Source organism: Anolis carolinensis, chromosome 5 (genome assembly GCF_035594765.1).
Source record: "Anolis carolinensis isolate JA03-04 chromosome 5, rAnoCar3.1.pri, whole genome shotgun sequence".
Lineage (NCBI taxonomy): Eukaryota > Metazoa > Chordata > Lepidosauria > Squamata > Dactyloidae > Anolis > Anolis carolinensis.
Genome location: NC_085845.1, coordinates 136,584,369 through 136,608,046, shown reverse-complemented (window position 1 = coordinate 136,608,046; position 23,678 = coordinate 136,584,369). Strand labels below are relative to the sequence as shown.

Below are 23,678 nucleotides of genomic sequence, written 5' to 3'. Positions count from 1 at the left end.
GGCTAGATATTTTGGAAAAAGGGGGAAAAGAAAATTGGTTAAAATTAAGAGGGATCTGGGAAAAAGTAAAAAAAAAAGAAGGTGCACAGCCCACTGAAGAATTGAAGGTAGATAAATGGCTAAATGCAAGAGAAAAAACAAGTAAAGGAACAGTCGTAAAAATATACAATTTAATGGTAGAAGATAAGGAATGTATGATCCAAGCAATAAATAACAAATGGAATGGGGTTAAAACATTAAGCACACAAGAAGTAGAGGAAATAATTAGGAACATGAAAAAAATAAAAACAGAAAAATATAATGAATTAGAAAAAAAGATGGTATTAAGATGGTATAGAACTCCTGAACAACTGGCTTATATGATAAAAGGGAAGAATTCAAAGTGTTGGCATTGTAATAAAGAAAAAGGCACTTATTCACATATGTGGTGGGAGTGTTCTGAATTAAAAAATATTTGGCTAATGATACAAGGGAAATTCAGGACTTATTACAGATATCAATACAAATTAATAATGGGGTTGTTGTATGTCTTTCGGGCTGTGTGGCCATGTTCCAGAAGTATTCTCTCCTGACGTTTTGCCCACATCTATGGCAGGCATCCTCAGAGGTTGTGAGGTACCTCACAACCTCTGAGGATGCCTGCCATAGATGTGGGCAAAATGTCAGGAGAGAATACTTCTGGAACATGGCCACACAGCCCGAAAGACATACAACAACCCTGTGATCCCGGCCATGAAAGCCTTCGACAACAAATTAATAATGATTTGCTACTTTGGGGAGTGTTGGATCATCAGAGTATAAAAACTAACTGCCAAGAGTTATTTAAAGTAACAATAAGAGCAGCACATGCCGTGATTGCTAGAGGATGGAGAGACAAATTGAAATGGATGTTAAATAATTGGAATGATTATATGTATGATCAAGTGTTGTTAGACATTACAGGAATTATGACTAAGCAAGTAACAAGAATGAACAAACAAAAGGACATTACAAATAGATGGAAGGACTACTTCAACTGGGTGAAAAATGGAGGAGCCAACGATTACATCAAAGAAAAAATACAAAGACTTTACCTGTGGCTGGATCTGCAAGATTAGTAGAAATATACTGTGGTTGAGGAGGGAGGGAGGGGAAAAAATACTGGTCGATTGGGAAGGCAAATGTTAAAAAAGGGAAGTATTGTTGTTATGAATTATGAATGTAAAACCCAATAAAAATGTTTTAAAAAATTGGGATCGGGACCCATAGTTTAAGAAGTAGTGGTCTAGAGCAGGGGTGGGAGTTCTGCAGCCATCTCGATGTTGTTGAACTACACCTAGCAGCAGCTCTAGCAAACAAAACGAGTGGAAGGGATTCTGGGAATTATAGTTCAACAACACCACAATTCCAACCACCACTCTAGGGCCTGAGCTGGCCCAGTCAAATGAGGCCATGGGCCACGAGCTTCCCATCCCAGCTTATGCTCACAAATGTAAAGGCTGCCTTCAACCCACAATACAGCTTTGAACAGAATAAAAAGAGATAAGCACAAACAAAAGTCAAACGCTTTTATTTGATATGGCACCATAGCAAAAGCACTGGATTTCTTTAAACCCGACACAATATATAAAAGACTCTTCTGCCCCAAGGAGAGGATTCCAAAAGTATTCTGAAACAAGGAGCAGCTACAAATGTACAAATTAACCTTTCCAGCTGCCCTGAATCTTACAGAACAATCGCAACTCTTCCTTTCTGTTATTTGAAGTATTTAAAGTCATATAAAAGAAAAGCTTCCAGAAAGGGCATCTTTTTGTTTGGGGAGCAGGCGCTTGAGGGTAGGAAGGAAGATGGGCAAGAATGGTGGATTATTTTTATTTTGCTCATAAACAAAAAAACATTAAAGCTTATTAGTATCCAAGAGCTGCTTGGTGACCTATCAAAAGGGTCACTGCCAGTTCGGCAGGGGCCATTTTATGTTCCAAACTGATAAAAGAAGTGGAAGGTTGCACACCTGAACAAAGCATGTCTACTGCAATAAGCACCAAGTTGTTATACATTCCTTTCAACAGGCACACCGAGCACTGTTGCCACTTGAACTGTTTGGGCAGACACACTGGATATAAGTCTTCTGCCCAGCAGACAACATTAGCTTTGGACTGTTCAGTTGCTGCCCTGCATTTAGATTTAAATCTGAATCAACTAACTAGCAAGTGATGTTCAGAATATTTCCCAACAACCAGAGTAGACAAGTTCATGCACATAAAACTGTACTGGATTTCCTCTCTCTATCTGTGCGTTTTTAATCTATTCCAGAGAATGAGTAGACTTAAATTAAGGCCAAATGCAACTGACATCAATGAAAATCAAGATATGCAAGTCATTTTCTTGCCCGGAAGTGGAACTATGACCACATACACAATTTTCTACAGCAGATCGTTGTGTAAAGGGAGTACTAGATACCTTAAAGTGAGTAAAAAATACAATTAGTAGTGCATGTATTTTATAGTTGTGTAAAGCTACAATAGGACTTTGGCTTAAGGAGCACTATAGGACTTTATTCTGCGTAAACATGGATAGGATTGAGCTATTACGGAAAACTCTTGCTCCCAAATAGTCTCCAAAATAGATGGATTCTTGGAGAAAATGAAGTCTGAGCATTAAACTTTTTCAAGTATACGAAAAGACTAAAAGCGATGCAAAGGAAAATCAGCATAACTGGGATGAAATAGCAAGGCACAGCACAGAAGACACTTTAGTTCATGTTCACCTCCTCTTTGCAGTATTCTTCTGAATATATGGCAGAACAGACTGCATACCTTTTTTTCTTATAATCCATATACCTCCAAATGAACTCGCACTGAAGCATTTGCTCTTTCCTCACCTCAATTCCTGCTCCCCAAGGCTGGAACAAAGAGATTTTTCCTTCACATTTACAGTGATCTTGAATATTACATATTTGGCTTCTTACAGAATATTTCCATTAAAATAAATAATCAGACATGTGACAAAGATCAGGAAGAGATATACATCTGACATAATTCATAAACTTTACATGGTCAAATGGTATCATTTTTGTTTTGGTATAATTAAATGAAAGGGCAACTACAAAACATGGACAGCATATGCAGTGCATATTAATATTTCTTCCAAGTATGGAACAAGGAAAGGGAAAAAGACCAACCAATGAACACTGCAATCCAACATATCTGGAGCTTGGTTGAGGCTGGTCAATACCATTATTCCAATTGAGAATAAATCTTAAAGACTACAAGTCAGCTACCTTCCCATAGCTAAGTATACTACTTGGATATTACTTAGCTATCCAGTATAGAATTGAAACACAGTTTCAAACACCACAAAATTTGGCAAACGTGGAACTAATGTTATCACGTAAAATTATTTTCAAGATTTCATATACTACTGAACTGTCTACAATAATAATAATAATACATTCAGATTTTGATTACATATAAAAATATTTTGGCATAATTTTCTAGGCATTTAAGGTTCCCTTTCGCTTATAAAGGGCTCAGTTTCCATGAACATAAAAAGATTTTCACACAAGATTGCATGGTACATATTTTCTCTGTAGGGCAGAAGTCATTCCCATCCTGTTACCAAAAACTCTTTAACTAGATATATGCCTAGGCTGAAAAGATGTTGAAAAGCTCATGATAAGCCCTCTATTAAGTACCGTTTAATGAACGAGTCCAATCCACATTTGGTTTCATTGTTACTAGGCAAAAAAAAAAAATAGCTGATAACATGGTATTGATAGTAATGAAGTCCACAAATATATATTTAATCAAAAAAAAATGACTCATTGGGAGTGGAATGGGCAGCTAGTCCATATACTGTACATTTTTAAAAGATGGAGTTTACCAATTTTAGTGACAGTTCTTAAGAGGAAGCAGTTTGAACACTGAGATCTCAAACTGGTTGCACACAATCCAGGACCCATGTTGGGATCCAAAGAATAGTGGATCCCAACATGGGTCCCAGATGTCATTGGAATCCAACTCAAAGAAGCTAAAGCAAGCATGACCAAATGTGAGCAATTCTGGGAACCTTAATCCAGTATTATTTTAGAACCTAAGACTGGTCATATAGAAAGGATGGAATGGCGAAACTATCCAAATTTCTTTCATAAATATTACAACCTTCATATTCCAGGTCGCATTTCTAAAGAAAATACAGTGAACTCATAAACTCAGTAAATCCTCAGCACTTGGGACAGCTTTGAGGGCAAATGCTATCACATTAAGATGCAACTTTTGTTGTCAATATGGACGATTTATACGTAACTACCCTCGTAATTGCGACTGGAGACCTAGAGATGTCCCTCCAGCTATATTTAACCAAACACCTGGCCATATTGGCTGGAGCCAATGTGTTGGAATCCAAAATATATGGAGAGCCATTCATTCCACACCTTTTTACAATGCAAATGCTTAGAAATCAAAATCCCACTGATGATAACTTGCTTAGACTTCTTTTCAGGTAAATATGGCCAGGACTGGCACCTTAAAGAAAAGTCAGAGTGCATGATCCAACAGGAAATAGTACAATATTGTGCAAAGATCACTGAAAAAAACTGGAAGTTCACAAGAGCAGAGCAGTTGTGGCATAGCTCCTATTAAATTTCAATGGTCCTAAAGATTTTCCAGAAAACAGGCACCCAAATGCAATATTTTCAAGCTGCCAATTGTCCATAGAAAACTAGATCTTGCAAAAAAGGAGGAGGGAAGATGAAGCCTCTTTTATTGCTTGATAACGCTTTGTGTACTGTAAGAAATGCCTTCAGCTTGAACCCGTTTGAGTATTGGTCCATATATATTCTTTGTCAATGGGATAACCATGCCTTTGGCGTTGATTTCACCTAAAATAGAAATGATGTGCTGTTTTAGTTCGATTGACTTTCAATGCAATGCAAAAAAAAACCAAAAAAAAAAAGTATGGGGCCTTTATCTTAAAAGGCTACAGCCTTCTTAAACAAAACAATGGAATTGCCTTCTCACAGTTAAGCTAAATATATTGCATATTTCTAGAGCAGTGGTTCTCAACCTGTGGGTCCCCAGATGTTTTGCCTTCAACTCCCAGAAACCCTGATAAATTGGCTGGGATTTCTGGGAGTTGTAGGCCAAAACATCTGGGGACCCACAGTTTGAGAACCACTGGTCTAGACACACTAGAAAAATTCAGGTCCTCAATAAACAAATACAAACTGTCATACATACCGTCGAGAACCATTTTTGCTGCAATAGCCGTTGGATACCCTACAGTTTTTGCCATTGCAGAATATCCCTTATCACCATATACTACAAGATTGATGTATTTGTCTTCCAAATGACCAGATGGATGCTTTATCCCGATTTCATTCCTCATAACTATCATGTCCCGCTCTCCAGCACCTAAAGGGAAAAAATCAAAATCTACACTTACAAATATTATACTAAAGATGGACTGCTGCTTCAATAATTGACTTTATAACTGCTCTATGATCTGTACAAGGACCTAAATCCAATCCAGCGTACATTTAGGATACCTTGCTCCTATCCTCTTTCAGTTTGCTTTTCATTACATACCTTTTCCCTCCAAAAGTGTGTTATGCTATATTACATAACTAATCCAATCATTTCAGTACTCTGATCGTAACTATTCAGATTCATTAGAATCATTCATAATTTCCAGGACAGGAGTACCTCTCTTGTTTCCCTGGTTTTAACTAGCATTACTTTTCTGTTTTTCATTACAACGGTATAATAATAATAATAATAATAATAATAATAATAATAATAATAATAATAATAATAATAATAACAACAACAACAACAACAACAACAATCCCCCCCGCAGGTGCCACCTTGACGTGGTGGGGGGGCATAATAATAAAAAATTTATTTTTATCCACCACCATCTCCCAGAGGGACTCGGGGTGGTTCACAAAACACTGAAAGTGTGACACAAAATACAACAAGTGCAAAACAAAACGTAGGCAATAAACAGTCAACAGGTATCTATTAAAGATTTTTCCGTGTCAGGAGTGACTTGAGAAACTGCAAGTCACTTCTGGTGTGAGAGATTTGGCCATCTGCTAGGGGATGTTTTGATGTTTTTACTATTCTTGTGAGAGGCTTCTCTCATGTCCCCACATGGAGCTGGAGCTCATAGAGGGAGCTCATCCGTGCTTTCCATGGGTTGGATTCGAACCATCAACCTTCAGGTCAGCAACCCAACCTTCAAGTCAGCAGTCCTGCCAGCACAAGGGTTTAATCCACTGCGCCACCAGGGGCTCCATTATTATTATCATCATCATCATCATCATCATCATCATCATCATCATCATCATCATCCCGTTTTCTCCCATGGGCGGGATTCAAAGTGGCAATAGCTAAAAACAGATATTACATAACATATACATTCAAACAAAAAACATCATAAACCAAATACACAAATTGCACACTACATAAACCATAAAAAAAATCGATAAATTACAACATATACCATTTAAAAAATCCCTGAACCTCCAGCCACTGAAGTTATTCTAAAAAACATCACTTCCATTGGGCTGCATAACAACATTGCCAAGTTTGAAATAGCATTCAGAGATGGATATTACCAGTAGCTATTTGGTGGTTGCCTATTGTAAGTCAACAGAAAAAGCTTGATCCCACAAAAAGGTTTTAATTTGTGCACAAAAAGCCAACAAGTAGGAGGTCAATCACACCTCTCTAGAAAGGGAGTTCCAGAGCCAGGGGGCCACGACCGAGAAGGCCCTTTCTCTCTCTCTCTCTCTCTCTCTCATTCCCACCAATCGCATTTGTGATGGTGGTGGGACTGAAAGAAGGGCCCCTCAAGATGACCTCAGGGCTTCGTAGGAGAAGATGCGGTCCCTCAAGTAGGCTGATCCCTAACTGTTTAAGGCTTTATAGGCTAAAGCCAGCACCTTGAATTATGCCCGGAAACAAACTGGGAGCCAGTGTAGCTGCTTCAGGAGCGGAGTAGTTCTTTCCCTATATCCTGCTGCCATAAGAAGTTCAGCTGCTGTTCAGCTGAAAAGGCTCATATGATAGCTTACACAAGATCAAAAGAAACCCTCCATGCAGAATTACAATTAAAAAAGCACAATACAAAAGGGAATAGAGAGCAAAACAGAACAAATATGCTCAGGCACCAATTCTTAGTTATAAAACTAAGTGGAAAGGGGAAACTACTCTTTCAACAGAACCAGTGCACAGCTCCCTGCTTCTCAGCATCCCTCAGCTTCAGCCAGATGTAACCTCATTAAAAAAAAAAGACGTAGAGAGAAACCAAAGGTTTTTAAGGAAGACGTATTTTGATATCTGACTGCTTTATTTTTTCCCCTCAAACTTTATAGCGATATTGGTCCAGTTGCAAAAACAAGTAGTGCAGGAATCGCCAGCCAATGCCCTGATCTAAAGAACATTAGTAACATCCAAGTCTCATCAAAATAACCTAACACATTAGATCCAAATAAAGCCCTTTGAGGGTATTCAAGAAAGGGATGAAAGAGCCAAGTAGTGGTTAATTCTAGTACTTTGTCTAGATGTACCAAAGTCAAATAGCCAGCAAAGAAACCAGACAAGCTTTTCCTCTTCTCCTATCATAAAGAGTTAGGATCAGAAAAATGAAGCCAGTCAACCTGCAAGCTGAGAGCATTTCACATACCATAAGACAATTTAGCCTCCATGTGCTTGGCCAGCGCACCCACTATTGTCTCTGCTATTGGAACAGGTTCATCTCTGAGTAATCCCAACCTGAAAGGCAGAGAAAATGGAGATACTGATCAGGACATTTAAATAAACATGTTAGTAATGGGTTGCTGTGAGTTTTCTGGACTGTGTGGCCATGTTCCAGAAGTTCTATTGAAATCCAAAAGCCTGTGGACAATTTCAACAGAAAGCAGGAAACCATGAAAATGAACAAAATCTGGCTACCAGTATGAAAAAACGCAGGACAGTAAATAAAGAACAACACTCTGAAAACATGGGAATTCCAGACAAGAAACAATCAAGGGCAGCTAACACCTCCCAACAAAGGATTTCCCCCAGGCAGGAATCAGCCAGACTTTGAAGCTGCAAGGCTTTTCAATGTTAAAAAAGGTGATTAATTGCAACATTCACCCTTGCCTCCAACAGACAAGAGTTTTTTTTCTCCCATCCTGGATCTTCCACAGATATATAAACCTCCCTTGCCTAGTTTCCAACAGACCTCACAACCTCTGAGGATGTCTGCCATAGATGTGGGTGAAACATCAGGAGAGAATGCTTCGGGAACATGGCCATACAACCCAGAAAACTCACAGCAACCCAGTGATTCTGGCCGTGAAAGCCTTCGACTACACATTTTAGTAATGGAAGGTGTGAAAAGATAAGATGCCACTATGTCACTACGACAAAGATTTTTTGAATGAAAGCAACAAAGGAGAAATAAATGCAAAACAATTACAGCAATTCTGCTCTAGTCATGGGTTGCTGCTACACTGTGTCCTGATATTACCTATTCAGTGTTAGCAGACTGGTATTACATCCCTGGTTTTGGGGATTCAAAGCAAATCTTTTGCAGTTGGAAATTGCAGTTCATATTTTTTAGCAACATAAAATATTTTGGCCATGTGTTGATGCAGAATAAGTCTGTCTGTTACTTGAAATAAATGTTTCACCTCATGTGAACATGTGTTTCTGACCCTGGGAATTTGAGTATAGGGGAATATCCTACACCAACTTAGATTTATTTACACATACTGTATCAATGGTTTACTTTCTTGTTATTTTTAATATTCCTCCTCCTGCTTTTTGGATTCTGGTCTTTCTTCTGGTTGCCTTCAAACCTGATCTTGAATACATGAGGCATTTTTAGCTCCTGAAATATTCTGTAATTCTGGGATCAGAAAATAACCCTACAGTTTCTCAAAGCAAGTTTTAAAATCCATTTGGATGGGATTTAATTATTAGCTCAGATTTGTACTCTATCCCTGGATGCTAGAGAGGAGATAAAAAGGGCAGAGACCAAGGCAAACCACATAATCTGTCATACCATTCCACTGCCTCCAGTTGCTTTTCATCCTTGTTCAATTTGTGGTAGACAGCATCACGGAGATCTTCAAGACTGGCAGACGGATGAAGTCCAAGTAACTTGCACATTAAGTCTTTCTAGGTATGAAAAAAAAAATGACAAACTACCATGTGAGCATCTGAAAGTCCAAGCAACTTGGACTCAGTAAGGTACCTTAGAGGGTGGGGGCTGAAACTGAAAATGAAAAAGAAAATATATAGAAAAAGAACTGTGTTGTCGAAGGCTTTCATGGCTGGAATCACTGAGTTGCTGTGAGTTTTCCGTGCTGTATGGCTATGTTCCAGAAGCATTCTCTCCTGACCTCTGAGGATGCCTGCTATAGATGCAGGCAAAACATCAGGAGAGAATGCTTCTGGAACATGGCCATACAGCGCGGAAAACTCACAACAACTCACAAAAAGAACTATAGTGAAGCTGACCCATACTGCTGTTGCTGAGAGGCTTGTTAAATATGTATTTGTTTGATTGATTTTGATCTTGTTTCTTTCCCAATAAGGGACCCGAAGTAGCTTACAGTCGAGGTTACACAAGACTGGCTAAAATAAAAAGTAATGCAACATTTAAAAAGCATTAAACAATCCAATTAAATTGCTAAATTGAAACAGTTAAAACAGCAGATCTACCTCAAATCATAGAATCATAGAATCATAGAATAGTAGAGTTGGAAGAGACCACATGGGCCATCCAGTCCAACCCCCTGCCAAGAAGCAGGAAATCGCATTCAAAGCACCCCCGACAGATGGCCATCCAGCCTCTGCTTAAAAGCCTCCAAGGAAGGAGCGTCCACCACGGCCCCGGGGAGAGAGTTCCACTGTCGAACAGCTCTCACAGTGAGGAAGTTCTTCCTGATGTTCAAGTGGAATCTCCTTTCCTGTAGTTTGAAGCCATTGTTCCGTGTCCTAGTCTGCAGGGCAGCAGAAAACAATCTTGCTCCCTCCTCCCTATGACTTCCCTTCACGTATTTGTACATGGCTATCATGTCTCCTCTCAGCCTTCTCTTCTGCAGGCTAAACATGCCAAGCTCTTTAAGCCGCTCCTCATAGGGCTTGTTCTCCAGACCCTTAATCATTTTAGTCGCCCTCCTCTGGACGCTTTCCAGCTTGTCAACATCTCCCTTCAACTGTGGTGCCCAAAATTGGACACAGTATTCCAGGTGTGGTCTGACCAAGGCAGAATAGAGGGGGAGCATAACTTCCCTGGATCTAGACGCTATTCCCCTATTGATGCAGGCCAGAATCCCATTGGCTTTTTTAGCAGCCGCATCACATTGTTGGCTCATGTTTAACTTGTTGTCCACAAGGACTCCAAGGTCTTTTTCGCACACACTGCTGTCAAGCCAGGCGTCCCCCATTCTGTATCTTTGATTTCCATTTTTTCTGCCGAAGTGAAGTATCTTGCATTTGTCCCTGTTGAACTTCATTTTGTTAGTTTTGGCCCATCTCTCTAGTCTGTCAAGATCGTTTTGAATTCTGCTCCTGTCTTCTGGAACTTATAGTTAATTTACATAACAAAAACATATTTGCCTGCTGGATAAAAGGGAGCAGATAGAAAACTACCAAAGCCCCTTCTACACTGCGATATAATCCTCATTTAAATCCACATTATCTGCTTTCAACTGGATTATATGTATCTACAATGCCACATAATCCAGTTCAAAGTAGATAATCTGGATTTTATGCAGCAGTGTAGAAGGAGCCAGAGCCTCCCTTGGAAGGGAGCTTCCAAGGAGGAAGAAGCCACCAAGAAGTTTCTCAGCCATGTGTTCACCAAGATACATCTGTAAAGCTGGTGGGATGGAGAGAAAGCCCTCTTTTCAATAACTTGTCATGAGGAGATTGTACAGAGAGTTAGGATCTTTCAATTACTGTGGACCTAAGCTGTACAGTACTTTATATCTCACAATCAGAACTATAAGGAAACAGACCAGTAGCTAGTGGAACAATTTTAGCAATGGATTTATATGCTCCCTATGACCAGCCCTGGTCAGTGGTCTAGATCCAGTATTTTGGACCATGTAAGCAGCACCATGTACAGCGTATTACAGTAATCCAAATGGAATGAGATCAAGATATGTCCCACAGTCAGATCTGACATCTCCAGGAATGGGCATAACTGGTGTGTTTTTATCGTGTCAGAAGCAACTTGAGAACATACTGCAAGTCACTTCTGGTGTGAGAGAATTGGCCGTCTACAGAGACGTTGCCCAGGGGACACCGGGATGTGTTGCTGAGAGGCTTCTCTCATGTCCCCACAAGCTAGAGCTGACAGATGGGAATTTACCCCATCTCACAAATTTGAAACAACAACCTTCAGGTCAGCAACCCAACCTTCAGGTCAGCAGTCCAGCTGGCGCAAGGGTTTAACCCATTGCGCTGCCGCGGAACACTAGTTGAATTGTGTACACATACTCCTGGCCATAAATGAAATGTGGGCACCGAAACTCAGGACTGAGTACAAGAATATACTCAATGTATGAACCTGGGATTTCAGTGGAAATCTGAATCCCCATTCCCCAATCTGCCTTTTGGTTGATGAGGAGCATCTTTGTCTTCTTTGAATTTCGTTTCAGTTGGTTTGATTTGTCCTCATCCAGTCCATTACTGATGAGAAGTACTGGTTTAGTTATGAAACAGCTTCCTGGAGTCAGATGCAAAAGAGAGACTGGACTGAAATAAAATTGATCTCACCTTCAGGGCTTGGTCATAGGTGACATTTCCCTCCATAACTGCAGTGCAATAAATGAACGTAGAATTTGTGGAACAAGAACTGGAATGGCCCTGGATTATGGTTTTAGATTATGTAATTTTAATAATTGATGTAATTGTTTTTAAATGTTTTAATTCCCTGGTTTTTAATGTAGATGTTTGCCAATTGTATGTTATTTTAAGGTATTGAATAGTTGCTGATATGTGAGGCTGCTCTGAGTCCCCCTCGGGGTTAAGAAGGGTGGGGGTACAAATGTGGTATATAAATAAATAAATAAATAAATAAGTAAGTAAATAAATTTCTCATTGGGAAACCTGTGGGAAACCCAAAAAGGTCATTTCTCTGTTCAAACAGAAACTAGTTTTATCTTGAGTTTATTTCAAGGGAAAAAAAACTGTGTGCAAGTGACAAAACTAGGCCCATATAAACACCAAAGAAAGGCTGACTTACAAGGAAAACAGGTAAAACAGTAGTCCATGGGGTTTGCCAATAAGATCTTACTGAAACAGTAGGAAGAGGCCCTTCATCCCAGGATGTCTGTCTCTATGCAGACATCAGATTCCAAAATAATTGAAGATGCAGCTGAGCCCAATGGAACATGATTTGATATCAGTCCAGTCTTAGCAGAACTTTCAAAGTCAATGAGCAAGTCTTACCCAGTTTATAGATGGTGCTGTCGCACTCAGCATAGGACATGGCTCTGAATCAATTAGGCCTAGTTTCACAAAGCCTGATATGGCTTTAGAATAACCCTGGAAGAACAGACACAAGATGTCAGAAAATGCCATAGAACATAAGAACGGTTTCACACAGGCCCCTACGTGTCAGTAAAGCCAAGAGCCAAGAGCAACATGAGAACCAAAGACATAGGTTCTCCCCGATTTCAAACCTGCTTTTTCCTACTCATACTTCCTACACAGGCAGAAAGTGTTGCACCCTAGACAGAGCACCAACCAGGAACCCAAAAGTAGTAGTAAAACAGTTTACTACTAAGAAAGTACATATAAAAAGGGAAAAATCAACAAAAGGAAGAAGGAAGGCAAAATTCAATAGGTAATCAGAAAAGGTAGTCAATATGTAAAACCTCAAACAAGCTGGTGAGGGGTGAAAACATTTCAAAGGCAATTTTCCAAATGGTACAAGAAAACAAGAATCATAACATGAGCATAATTCAAAGACATGAACATGAATCCAGAAAAACCAAGGCTATACAATCTTAAAACATGAATCAAAACTCCCAGGAAATAAAACATGAACTGGACATCCTTACTATTCAGCAGCCTCTTTGAGCTAGAGGTCCCTCTCGCTTTTTTTCTCATGGATTTGTTTGGATTTCCTGCACTTGATGCTTTTTCCCCCTTGGATGCAGCCTGGTATCCCTATCTAACCCAGGTATTCCCTATCTTGGTCTGTCGGGTCTTTATCAGGGGTTGCTAAGCTCCTTGTGGGTGAAAGGTCCTCTCCCTGTCTGCTGGACTCCAAAACAGTTTCACTTTCAAACTCCGTCTCACAGACAGAATCTTGCTCTGAAATCCTCTCCTTTTCCTCATCTAAATAACCATATATCACTTTCCCAGTCTCTGAAACTCCAATCCCCTCATCTTCATCTGGCTGAAACACAACAGAAAGTTATCTGTGACAAATTTGGGGCCCATTTTTGTAATCATGCTCAAAAGCAGATTTATGGGGCAACTGCAGTGTTATGTTATTTATGCAGTTGAAAAAATTTAGTAGCCTGAAGTATATCAATGATTTAATTAAAATAGTTGTTGTCAGACCATTAGGAGAAGCAAGATCAGAATGGTTTCTCAATGCAAAGGTGAAGAACAAATAGCTTTTCACATACGTAGTAACTATCATCTTGGCTGGCCAAGATTTTTAGGCAAAGGGTGAGATGGTTCTCTCACACACATTCCCCATATAGAACTTGACCTCACTGCCGGTTGAATCATACTACAATATTCATGATGTCATAGCATCCTCCATCACAGCTCAGCAAACCTAATAAAACCAGGGGAAACAGAACAGGATTCATGACATAAATATATAAGTCCTTTAACAGTCAGAACAGCCAAGGATCTTAAAGGGAATAATGTAGAAGACTGCAAGAACAGGCTACGATGGAACTTCATTCCACTTAACAGAAGGACAACACTTGAGTAACAATGCATCTTGCAACACTTTTACATACAATCCATCAGGTCCTTTACAGTATAAAGCATACTTACCCTGTATCGTAAAGTTCCTCTTAAAAGAGTGTGAGCTGATTGAATACCATATGGTTCAGCATATTTTGTGCTGTCCCTGTTTGGAAAACCTTCCAAATTTAATCCTGGGAAAAAATCCATGACAGTAACAGAATCAAGCAAAGCTCCTCCGGCTGGAATATTAATAATCTAAGGATTGTGAAAGACAACAATCATGTAAGTGTACCATAATTAAAGAAAGGGTACGACAAAATCATGTAAATCTTTAAAAGCAAACATCCCCCGCCCCAACAAGAAATAACGATTCAAGCCCACTTTAGTGTCACTTCCTTCCACGTCTACGATAGTACAGAGAAACCCAGCCCCTATCAACCCTCAACCTGTCTATATCCCCTGGTTCCTCCCACTCCACTGAGACTCCATACACAACTCCATCACCTCTCAAAAGGAAGTCATTTAAGACTATTTAGGTCAGGAGTGGGGAATCTGTGATTTTCAAGAATTCAATACTCCTCTTCCCATCAATATTAAAAGATGATGAAAGTTCAACTTGACATCTGAAGGATCACAGATTTTCCACCCTCAAAGTTTCTCACTTCTGCAGCACACATTAAACAGAGCATATCAACTCTCTATATCAGTGGTTCTCAACCTGTGGGTCCCCAGGTATTTTGGCCTACAACTCCCAGAAATCCCAGCCAGTTTACCAGTTGTTAGAATTTCTGGGAGTTGGAGGACAAAACATCTGGGGACCCACAGGTCTATATAGATCAGAGTGTAGCAACCCTGTCACTCTCAAAAACAAGATAAGAACCAAAGCCCACATAAAACGTCAGCCTACCTAGAGTTCATTTAAGGCGAACTCTGTACTACAGTAAAAACACCACATCTTCAGATGATACGTTCCTGAACGTTCCTGGAAGCAAGAAAACCATGGATAATTGTGAACTCTATTTAAATGAATGACTTCCACTGGAAGTTACCATAAAGATGCCTGGGGGACTTAGAAAATTCCTAGAGAGCTATTTTTCCTATGGATTTGTTAGGTGCTCCAAGGCACCTGTATAGTAACTCCCAGCAGAGCCATGCCATAGAATTGCTTGGAGGATCTAGAAAATTCATGAAGAGGTTATATTTTGTCAGGTGCAGGAGGTGAAACCATGGGAGACATGCTGTATGTTAGTCTTTTCCCCCTTCCTTGTTATTTTTCAGATCCACTACCTTGCTTTTTGTCACTCACAGAAAGCCTACAGTTGAATCCTAAGATATATACTTTTTTAAAAAATCAGATGGAAATACCATTCTGAAGGCAATTGTTTGACCATGGAGAACCTAGCAAATTCCTAAAAAGAATACCTTCTAGGAATTGTCTAGTGTTGGAAATTATAACCTTCTTCAAGCCTGCTCTAGTGATTTGTTTATCTATAATCCTATTGCTTATTGTATGTATGGTTATGGGTAATGGGAGATACACATCTAAGAAATTTATAAAATGACATATAAGGTGAAGTTATTTTCAGAATAATGTATATCGAGATAAGACTTGTATGGAAAAAGTTTGTTAATTAAATGGATTTATCACTAAAAAAGGAAAATAAACTCATTGTATGTATGTTCTAGCATGCAGCTTTCTTTCCTTGCTCTATGTTTTTTCCTGGGATGGGCTGCAGACCATGTGATCCGCTCTGGGACGAGCACAGACTTCTTTAGACTTTGGTACTGCTCAGATCATAGACTTACAAACACTTGTCTGCTGTTTATTGTAAAGAGATGTTGTGACCACAGAACACACAGAAACTATTTCAAACATATCTGTAACTGATGGATAAGTTGTGTAACTGCGTATGCTGAACACATGAAAATTGTGAATAAACCAAATATATTATTTTTATCAAATATATTTATTTTAATGCATAATATAAAACAGGTTGTTTTATGGGAGAGTATATATATATTTTTTGGTCACTGAAAAACATTTCTGAAGAACTTCTATTTTTATGCGCTGGCATATTCTGTTTCTTTACAGTTCAGAAACAACAAGTTATTCAGTCAAACAACAGAAGCAAATTGCCTTACATAATTACATTTGCTTGTATACCACTTGAGAAGATTCTACTCAAACGGGATTTTGGCTCTTCTCTAAAAGATTATAAATACCATTTTCCATAATCTCTAAAAGGTCATGCTTTTCTAAAATCTAGGTCTTTCAAGGTGGTTCTATGGTAACTTCCTGTATTCATTTCAGTAGGGTTTGCTATTGGCCATGGTTTTCCTGTTTCCAAGATAATTTCAAGAATCTATCCTCCATGGATATAGGATTCATACTGTACAACTTGAATACGTGACCTATCATCATCCTTGCATTTTATAATATATACACAGATTACTTCACCTCTCCATTTTTTAAATATGTGGCTGGTTGAACTGTGTTCAGCAGGACTCCCTGTGGACTCCAGCTGAATTTATATCTCAAGGGATTGTCAGAATATTCTGGAGCCGGCAATCCACCACAGAAAGAAGTGTAGGATACCACCTATAGTGAAACAAAAAATAATTCCAATAAACTTCTATTCATTCATAAGACTTCAGTGGAACCAATACTTTTTGGACTACAAATTCCAAAAACCCAAAGCCAGCACAGCTAATGGCCATGATGGGTGGAGGAATCTGTAAATGAAAATCCAAAAAAGTAACTTTCATATTTTCTTCCAGAATGATTTAGTGCAGCTCAGGTCAGTGTCAGTGAGTCACCTGTGGTTATCTCTTCAGAAAATCATTTAAAAATTATATGTGAATCATTTGTGAAAATTCTCATTTTTGAAAATCAAAAACCAATAGGTAAACTTGTAGTAAGTTTTCCTTATTTATTTTTAAATAATGCATTGCACAGATATTAAGAAATTCAAGCATATTTATATAGTATTTTGATTTTGAGTCCATTGTTTATCGTATGAATTAGCTACAAAGATAAAATATGTACTCAAAATCAAAACGAATGAGCTACAAACCATTGCTTGATGATCTCAAAATCTCAATGTTTGTAGCTAATTCATTTTGATTTTTATTCCATATTTTATCTTTGTAGCTAATTCATAATCAACGGACTCAAAATCAAAATGCTATATAGTCAGTACAACTGAATTTCTTAATCTCACCCCCATTAATAGTGACTACAACTGAAGTTACAATCCTGCATTCACATATCCGGGGGTAAGATCTGTTGAGAATAGAGAAAAACTTACTACTGAATAAACATTTAAGATTAGAGTGTACCTCGCAAGGAAAACAATGTCAGTAGTTAATCACTAGCCTCAATTAGAAATCAATGGAAAATTGGTAAATCAACACAGATGTAAATTTGGATGATTCCAAAAGTCTGGCCTAATTTGAATAATTGGAGTAAAGCCAATGGGATTTACAGAAGCCATTTTCCAGTAGAACTGACTAACTTCAGCTGGATCACCCAGGTGGGATCATAAATGGAACTCCCACTTTGGGGAGTTGCACTGAGCACTGCTTCTGCATGATGAACACCTGAAGGTCAAAGAAGAAGAAAAAACAAAAACAAGGGAATACAATGGACCACAGCTAAAACTACACAAAAAGATGCATTACATTTCCAAAGATGGAACTATTTGCGTTGAAATGGAAATACCTCTCCGATCATTTATTTTGAATTCATCTTACCGTAGCACCCACTTCTTTTGCTTTATCAATGCAATCCATTGCCAACATATGGTCGAGACCAGGATCCAGACCCATTTCACTGACAACCGTAATGCCAGCTGCCTCGACACTAAAACAAAGGGGAGTATTATTCAAACTGGAAGGTCAAAATGAGGCATCATTACAGACAAGCATGTGGTCAAATTCATTTATGATCAGAAGGCCAGGTCTTATGTTGGGTATCCTTTTCAACAAAGTAAGGAGGAACAGGGCATCTTTAATATACCCTGCTTCACCCAAAGTTCTGGGCTGAGCAATAATTCCCCTCTTCAGTTCAGTGAATATAAGGCAGTGTAGATCCAGCCATAGATGGAAGGAGGGATTGGAAAATGATAAGAAATAAAGGGAAAGGGGAGAAAAGAGAAAATGAGCAAGACTGTATCCAAATGCCACCTTATAATGATGATGATGATGATGATGATGATAATAATAATACAGTAGAGTCTCATTTATCCAACACTCACTTATCCAATGTTCTGGATTATCCAACGCATTTTTGTAGTCAATGTTTTCAATAAATCGTGATATTTTGGTGCTAAATTCGTAAATACAGTAATTACTACATAGCATTATTTTGTATTTAACTACTTTTTCTGTCAAATTTGTTATATAACATGATGTTTGGGTGCTTAATTTGTAAAATCATAACCTAATTTGATGTTTAATAGGCTTTTCCTTAATCCCTCCTTATTATCCAACGTATTTGCTTATCCAATGTTCTGCCGGCCCGTTTATGTTGGATAAGTGAGACTCTACTGTAATAATAATCCCAAATGTAGACTCTGCAAGGAAGCAGATGAAACAATAGATCACACCCTCAGCTGCTGCAAGAAGATCGCACAGACAGACTACAAGAAGAGGCATAACACCGTTGCTCAGATGATTCATTGGAACTTGTGCCACAAATACCATCTGCCTGCGACCAAGAACTGGTGGCATCACAAGCCAGAAAAAGTTACAGAGAATGAACATGTCAAGCTACTCATCAAGCTACTCTGGAACTTCAGAATTCAGACAGACAGAGTTTTGGAGCACAATACTCCTGACCTCACAATCGTGTTAAAAAACCAAGTAAGCATTGTCGATGTTGTGGGCCGGGCTGTGGCGCAGCTGGCTAGTAACCAGCTGCAATAAATCACTACTGACCGAGAGGTCATGAGTTCGAAGCCCGGGTCGGGTTAAGCCTCCGACCATTAAATAGCCCGGCTTGCTGTTGACCTATGCAGCCCCGAAAGACAGTTGCATCTGTCAATTAGGGAAATTTAGATACGCTTTATGCGGGAGGCTAATTTAACTAATTTACAACATCATAAAACTGCCAGCAAAACATGGAGAATGGAATGAGGAAGTACAGTCACTACTGGACAGTGAAGCAACAGCTCCCCCTGTGGTCGGAATCATGAAGCTGGAAAAAAAAAGTTAAATGCCTCTGTGTCTGTCTATATATGTTGTTTGTCATATGTTGTTTGAATGTTTGCCATATATGTGTTCTTTGTAATCCGCCCTGAGTCCCCTTCAGGGTGAGAAGGGCGGAATATAAATGCTGTAAATAAATAAATAATTAATAAATAATCCCAGGGGACAGCAGAATTGAAGAAAAACAACTGAAAAAGCTGACACGATATGAGGATTTAAAGATCGAATTGCAAAGACTCTGGCACAAGCCAGTCAAGGTGGTTCCAGTGGTGATCGGCACACTGGGTGCAGTGCCTAAAGACCTTGGCCTGCACTTAAACACAATCAGCGCTGACAAAATTACTACCTGCCATCTGCAAACGGCCACCTTACTAGGATCTGCACGCATTATTCGCCGATACATCACACAGTCCTAGACACTTGAGAAGTGTCCGACGTGTGATCCAATACAACAGCCAACAGAGTGTTTGCTGTGGGCTCATCTTGTTGTGTTTCAAATAATAATAATAATAACAACTACTTTATTTTTATATCCCGCCTCCATCTCCCCGCAGGGACTCTGGGCGGCTAACATGGGGCCAAGCCCAAATAATCACAATAAAACAGAATAAAATACATACATAATCACAACATCATAAACAAAAAATATCAAGGCAAAACATATTTGTACACAATTACATAGTACTGTAATAAGATAAAATAAAAGGCCAGAACAAAAATTAACCCCTAAAAATAAACTGGGCCAAAGTGCAAGGAGTGTAAATTTGAAGGGTGAGAAAGTGCTGCAGCATTTAATGGAAGAAATAGGAGGTGGGATAAGTGGTGAAATTATTCCCAACTGATGGAGCAGTGTAGAATGCGTTGGGCAAAGTGATTGTCAATGAGGTGGAACCAATCATTGGGATCAATTATTCGAAAGCACACTGGAAAAGCCAAGTTTTTAAATCATTCTTGAAGGCTGACACGGTGAGTGCCTGCCTGATCTCCCTGGGAAGGGAATTCCAGAGCAAGACTCATCCTCTTGTCAGTCACTCAGGAAGATCCAGAAAAGGCCCTGGGCATCAAAATATTTTTACGTGAAGTGGCTACAAAATTCATGAGGGCTAGAGACCAAGCATTCTCCATCCCATCTTAAGCAAATGAAGAAAAAGTAGTTTGAGAAGTTATTTTTTTGGACTGTAACTCCTGGAATTCCCAGCCAGCTAACCAAAATGTAGAGTACATGCCTTTCTCCTCTATCCCCATCCCTTTTGGCACCAAGAAAGTTAAACTAAACTATCTTCTGTTATGGATTCTGACCAGAGACCAATGAGAGAACCATAATGATGAACAGTTAAATAATTACACAACCCAATGGAATGCTGCAAAGGTGGAAATGCCAGGTTAAGAGACAGTGCAATGGTCCCAATGATGCCATTTTATAAAATATGTACCAATTTCATTCTACAAGACATACATGAGAAATCCTGAGAATGTCTGCTAAAGAGTGACCTACCTTTCCTGCAGCTCTTTCATAGCAGGTGTCAGATAACTGGCAGTCACCATATTCACTTTATTCTCAATACACTTCTTAGCAACCAAGGGATGGTATACATAAGGGAGCAAGCTAAAGAGAGAAGAGAAAGACTTTGAAATGCCATGCTTTGAAATACTACTCTTGCATCCTAAGCTTTTTCCTTTTCAACAAAGAAGCAAAAGAACCAATCCTATGCAGCCAAGGCCCCATCCACACAGTACCTTAATCACGGGACCTTCTGTATCAAAATGGAAGATGGCTAGATGATGTCACGGAAAACTCATGATGATTCACTACAAAGGAAGCCGCAGGACAAAAAGGTCCTCTTTTATCCTGTTTCTGGCCGAAAGATGCACATCTTTGCATGTTTGTGTGATTCTGCATGCCAGAAAACACATGTTTTCTTTCCCTTCCCCATGTGGAGACTGCTCCAGCTGATGTCCATCCCTTTTTAAAAGCCCAAAACAGTTGATCAGATGATTGGGCTGTCAAACAGACAAACAGCTGATTGACAGGAAGCATGCACGGAGAACATTAGAACTCTCTCAAATGTAAACACTGTAGCACTGTAAACAGAGTTTTAATAAATAATTAGGGAAAGGAGAATTTTTTAAAATTCCCTCCGTTATATGCTAATCTGTATATGTGCACGTGCAAATATGCTTTTATTATATTCAGATGTGTGAACATGCGAATATATGGATTAGCGCATAAAGATATATTTTTTTAAAAAACTTCTGGAGGGTGTCCCCTGTCCATCCTCCATTTTATACTGAGACACAGAAGGGAGGCCAGTGAGGATGGCAGTGGCATCTGTGTGGGGACCTGCTCTGAAATCCCAGGGTTTTTTGCAGCTCTTCTAAATCCTGCTATTTGGCACTGTCTGGAAGCACCCAGACAGTGTTTTTCTCAACACAAAAAAAAACCAGGCATAACATAGTGTATGGGTGGCAATTGACCATTGTTTATAGCTAGCGGAAAAGGGACTGTTGTTGTTGTGTGGTTCAAGTCATTTCTGACTTTTGGGGATCCTGGGGTTATCTCAGCAAGAGACTGAGAGAATGTGATATGTTCAAAATCATCCAGTGGATTTGCTTGGTTAAATAGAGGTTTGAACTTTGGTATCCTAGACTCCAAAACTCAAATCACAATGCCACACTGGCTCTCCATCTTTTTTTAACCATTTCTTAACCAATTCTTTTTTTAACCAATTCTGTCATTATGTTACATTGTTATATTGTTGTTTTAAAATACACTGAAAGACGTAACACCCTGTTATAAAATAAATGAGGAAAACCAAATGAAACAACATCCCACAATTCCTCACCATGGTCACGCAGATAAAAAGGTTGACTTTTGGCACATTTGAAATTACTTTGGGCACAAAGGCCTGACACTGACCTAATAACAAGATTGTGTTTTTTCACCATGGACGATAATTTTGTTTCATCTTCAGTGACATCTGCGACAACAGGAGCAACATTGGTGTACTTCTTGGTCAGCTGTTCAAGTTGTTTCTTCATGACCGAAACTGTTAGAAAGCAAGAACAACAGTTGAAGTAGATATAGGCAGTCCCCAAGTTACGAACACGATTGATTCTGTAGGTTTGGTCGTTAAGTTGAATTTGTTTGTAAATTGTTTGTAAATTGTAAATTTGTTTGTAAATATGTGTGTGTGGTGTGTTGTCGAAGGCTTTCATGGCCAGAATCACAGGGTTGTTGTATGTCTTTCGGGCTGGAACATGGCCACACAGCCCGAAAGACATACAACAACCATGTGTGTGTGGGTTTTTTTAAATAACATAAGGAAGGGTTAACACTCCTGTGATGTTCCTTTTGATATCTGTGCCCCTGTTCAGAGTATTTCATCTCATTTCTGTCCTTGTAATAATTGGAATTTGAAAAATGTGGCTTGTTGTCAAAAGAAGGACTGGCAAGAAAGCATAAGTGGATTTCCCTTCTGAAGAGATTTCTCTCACTTCCTGTTGTCTCGCCCCCATTCTTAACTATGAATCCTTTGTAAGTCAGATATTTGTAACTTGGAACTGCCTGAAAGCAAAAACACTTGTCTTGAACTTTCAATAAAATAAACTCAAATCTTCGCCCACACTATTTCTAAACAACTGACCCATATATTTGCACTCAGCTTGTTTCATATGCAGACTAATACCAAAAAAACCCATGTTTTTCAAGCACCTTGAAATCTATAGATAAGATGGAACCTCAAACACTGGGATTGTTTTCAATGGGCACTGAATAATCTTTGGGAAATATTGATCCCAAAAAGAATTCCAATAAACTGAAATAAAGAATTAGAGTATAATGAACACTTTTTATTCTATGTCCTCAATGAGAATTGTAGTGTCATTCAAAATGAGGTCAACTCAATGACAACCAAACACTTCATTTCTGCTTTGTTGTTCAATAAAAAGAAACAACAGTTTTACCTCTATATGGGATAAAAAGGTAACTCGATAAGCCATATGCTGCATTTGCAAGTAGACCCCTCCCCACTCTAAAAAGCCCACCCATGCTTGCTCCACACAAATACGGGGCTAAAGCAGACCTATACAGATTGAGCATTTCATATCTGAAATTCTGAAATCAGAAATTTTCCAAATCACACTGGTTGCTGAGATAGTGACATCTCTGCTTACTCATGGTTCAACATACACAAACTTTGTTTCGTGCACAATTTTTTTTAGAATATTGCACAAAATCAGCTTTAGGCTATATATAAGGTAAAGGTTTCCCCTGGCATTAAGTCCAGTCATGTCTGATTCTGGAGGTTGGTGCTCATCTCCATTTCTAAGCCAAAGAGCCGGCGTTGTCCGTAGACACCTCCAAGGTCATATGGCCGGCATGACTGCATGGAGCGCCGTTACCTTCCTGCCGGAGCAGTACCTATTGATCTACTCACATTTGCATGTTTTCGAACTCCTAGGTTGGCAGAAGCTGGAGCTAATAGCGGGCGCTAACTCCGCTCCCCGGATTTGAACCTGGGACCTTTTGGTCTGCAAGTTCAGCAGCTC

General features: G+C 39.1%; 1 protein-coding gene across 2 annotated transcripts in view; it reads right to left on the bottom strand.

Annotated features, from left to right (window-relative positions):
• Positions 1-1,533: 1,533 nt before the first annotated feature.
• The window catches only part of aass (aminoadipate-semialdehyde synthase), a 46,786-nt gene continuing 24,641 nt past the window's right edge, over positions 1,534-23,678 (bottom strand). For both annotated transcript variants that reach the window (XM_062982345.1, XM_003221330.3), the window contains 10 exons: positions 22,048-22,177; positions 20,626-20,736; positions 17,676-17,784; positions 16,381-16,521; positions 14,010-14,177; positions 12,438-12,533; positions 9,037-9,152; positions 7,669-7,757; positions 5,217-5,390; positions 1,534-4,858 (listed from right to left, as the gene is read on the bottom strand). In XM_062982345.1, coding sequence (XP_062838415.1) covers positions 4,740-4,858; positions 5,217-5,390; positions 7,669-7,757; positions 9,037-9,152; positions 12,438-12,533; positions 14,010-14,177; positions 16,381-16,521; positions 17,676-17,784; positions 20,626-20,736; positions 22,048-22,177 — 1,253 coding nt within the window. In that variant the 3' untranslated portion in view covers positions 1,534-4,739. The remainder of the gene's footprint in view (positions 4,859-5,216; positions 5,391-7,668; positions 7,758-9,036; positions 9,153-12,437; positions 12,534-14,009; positions 14,178-16,380; positions 16,522-17,675; positions 17,785-20,625; positions 20,737-22,047; positions 22,178-23,678) is intronic.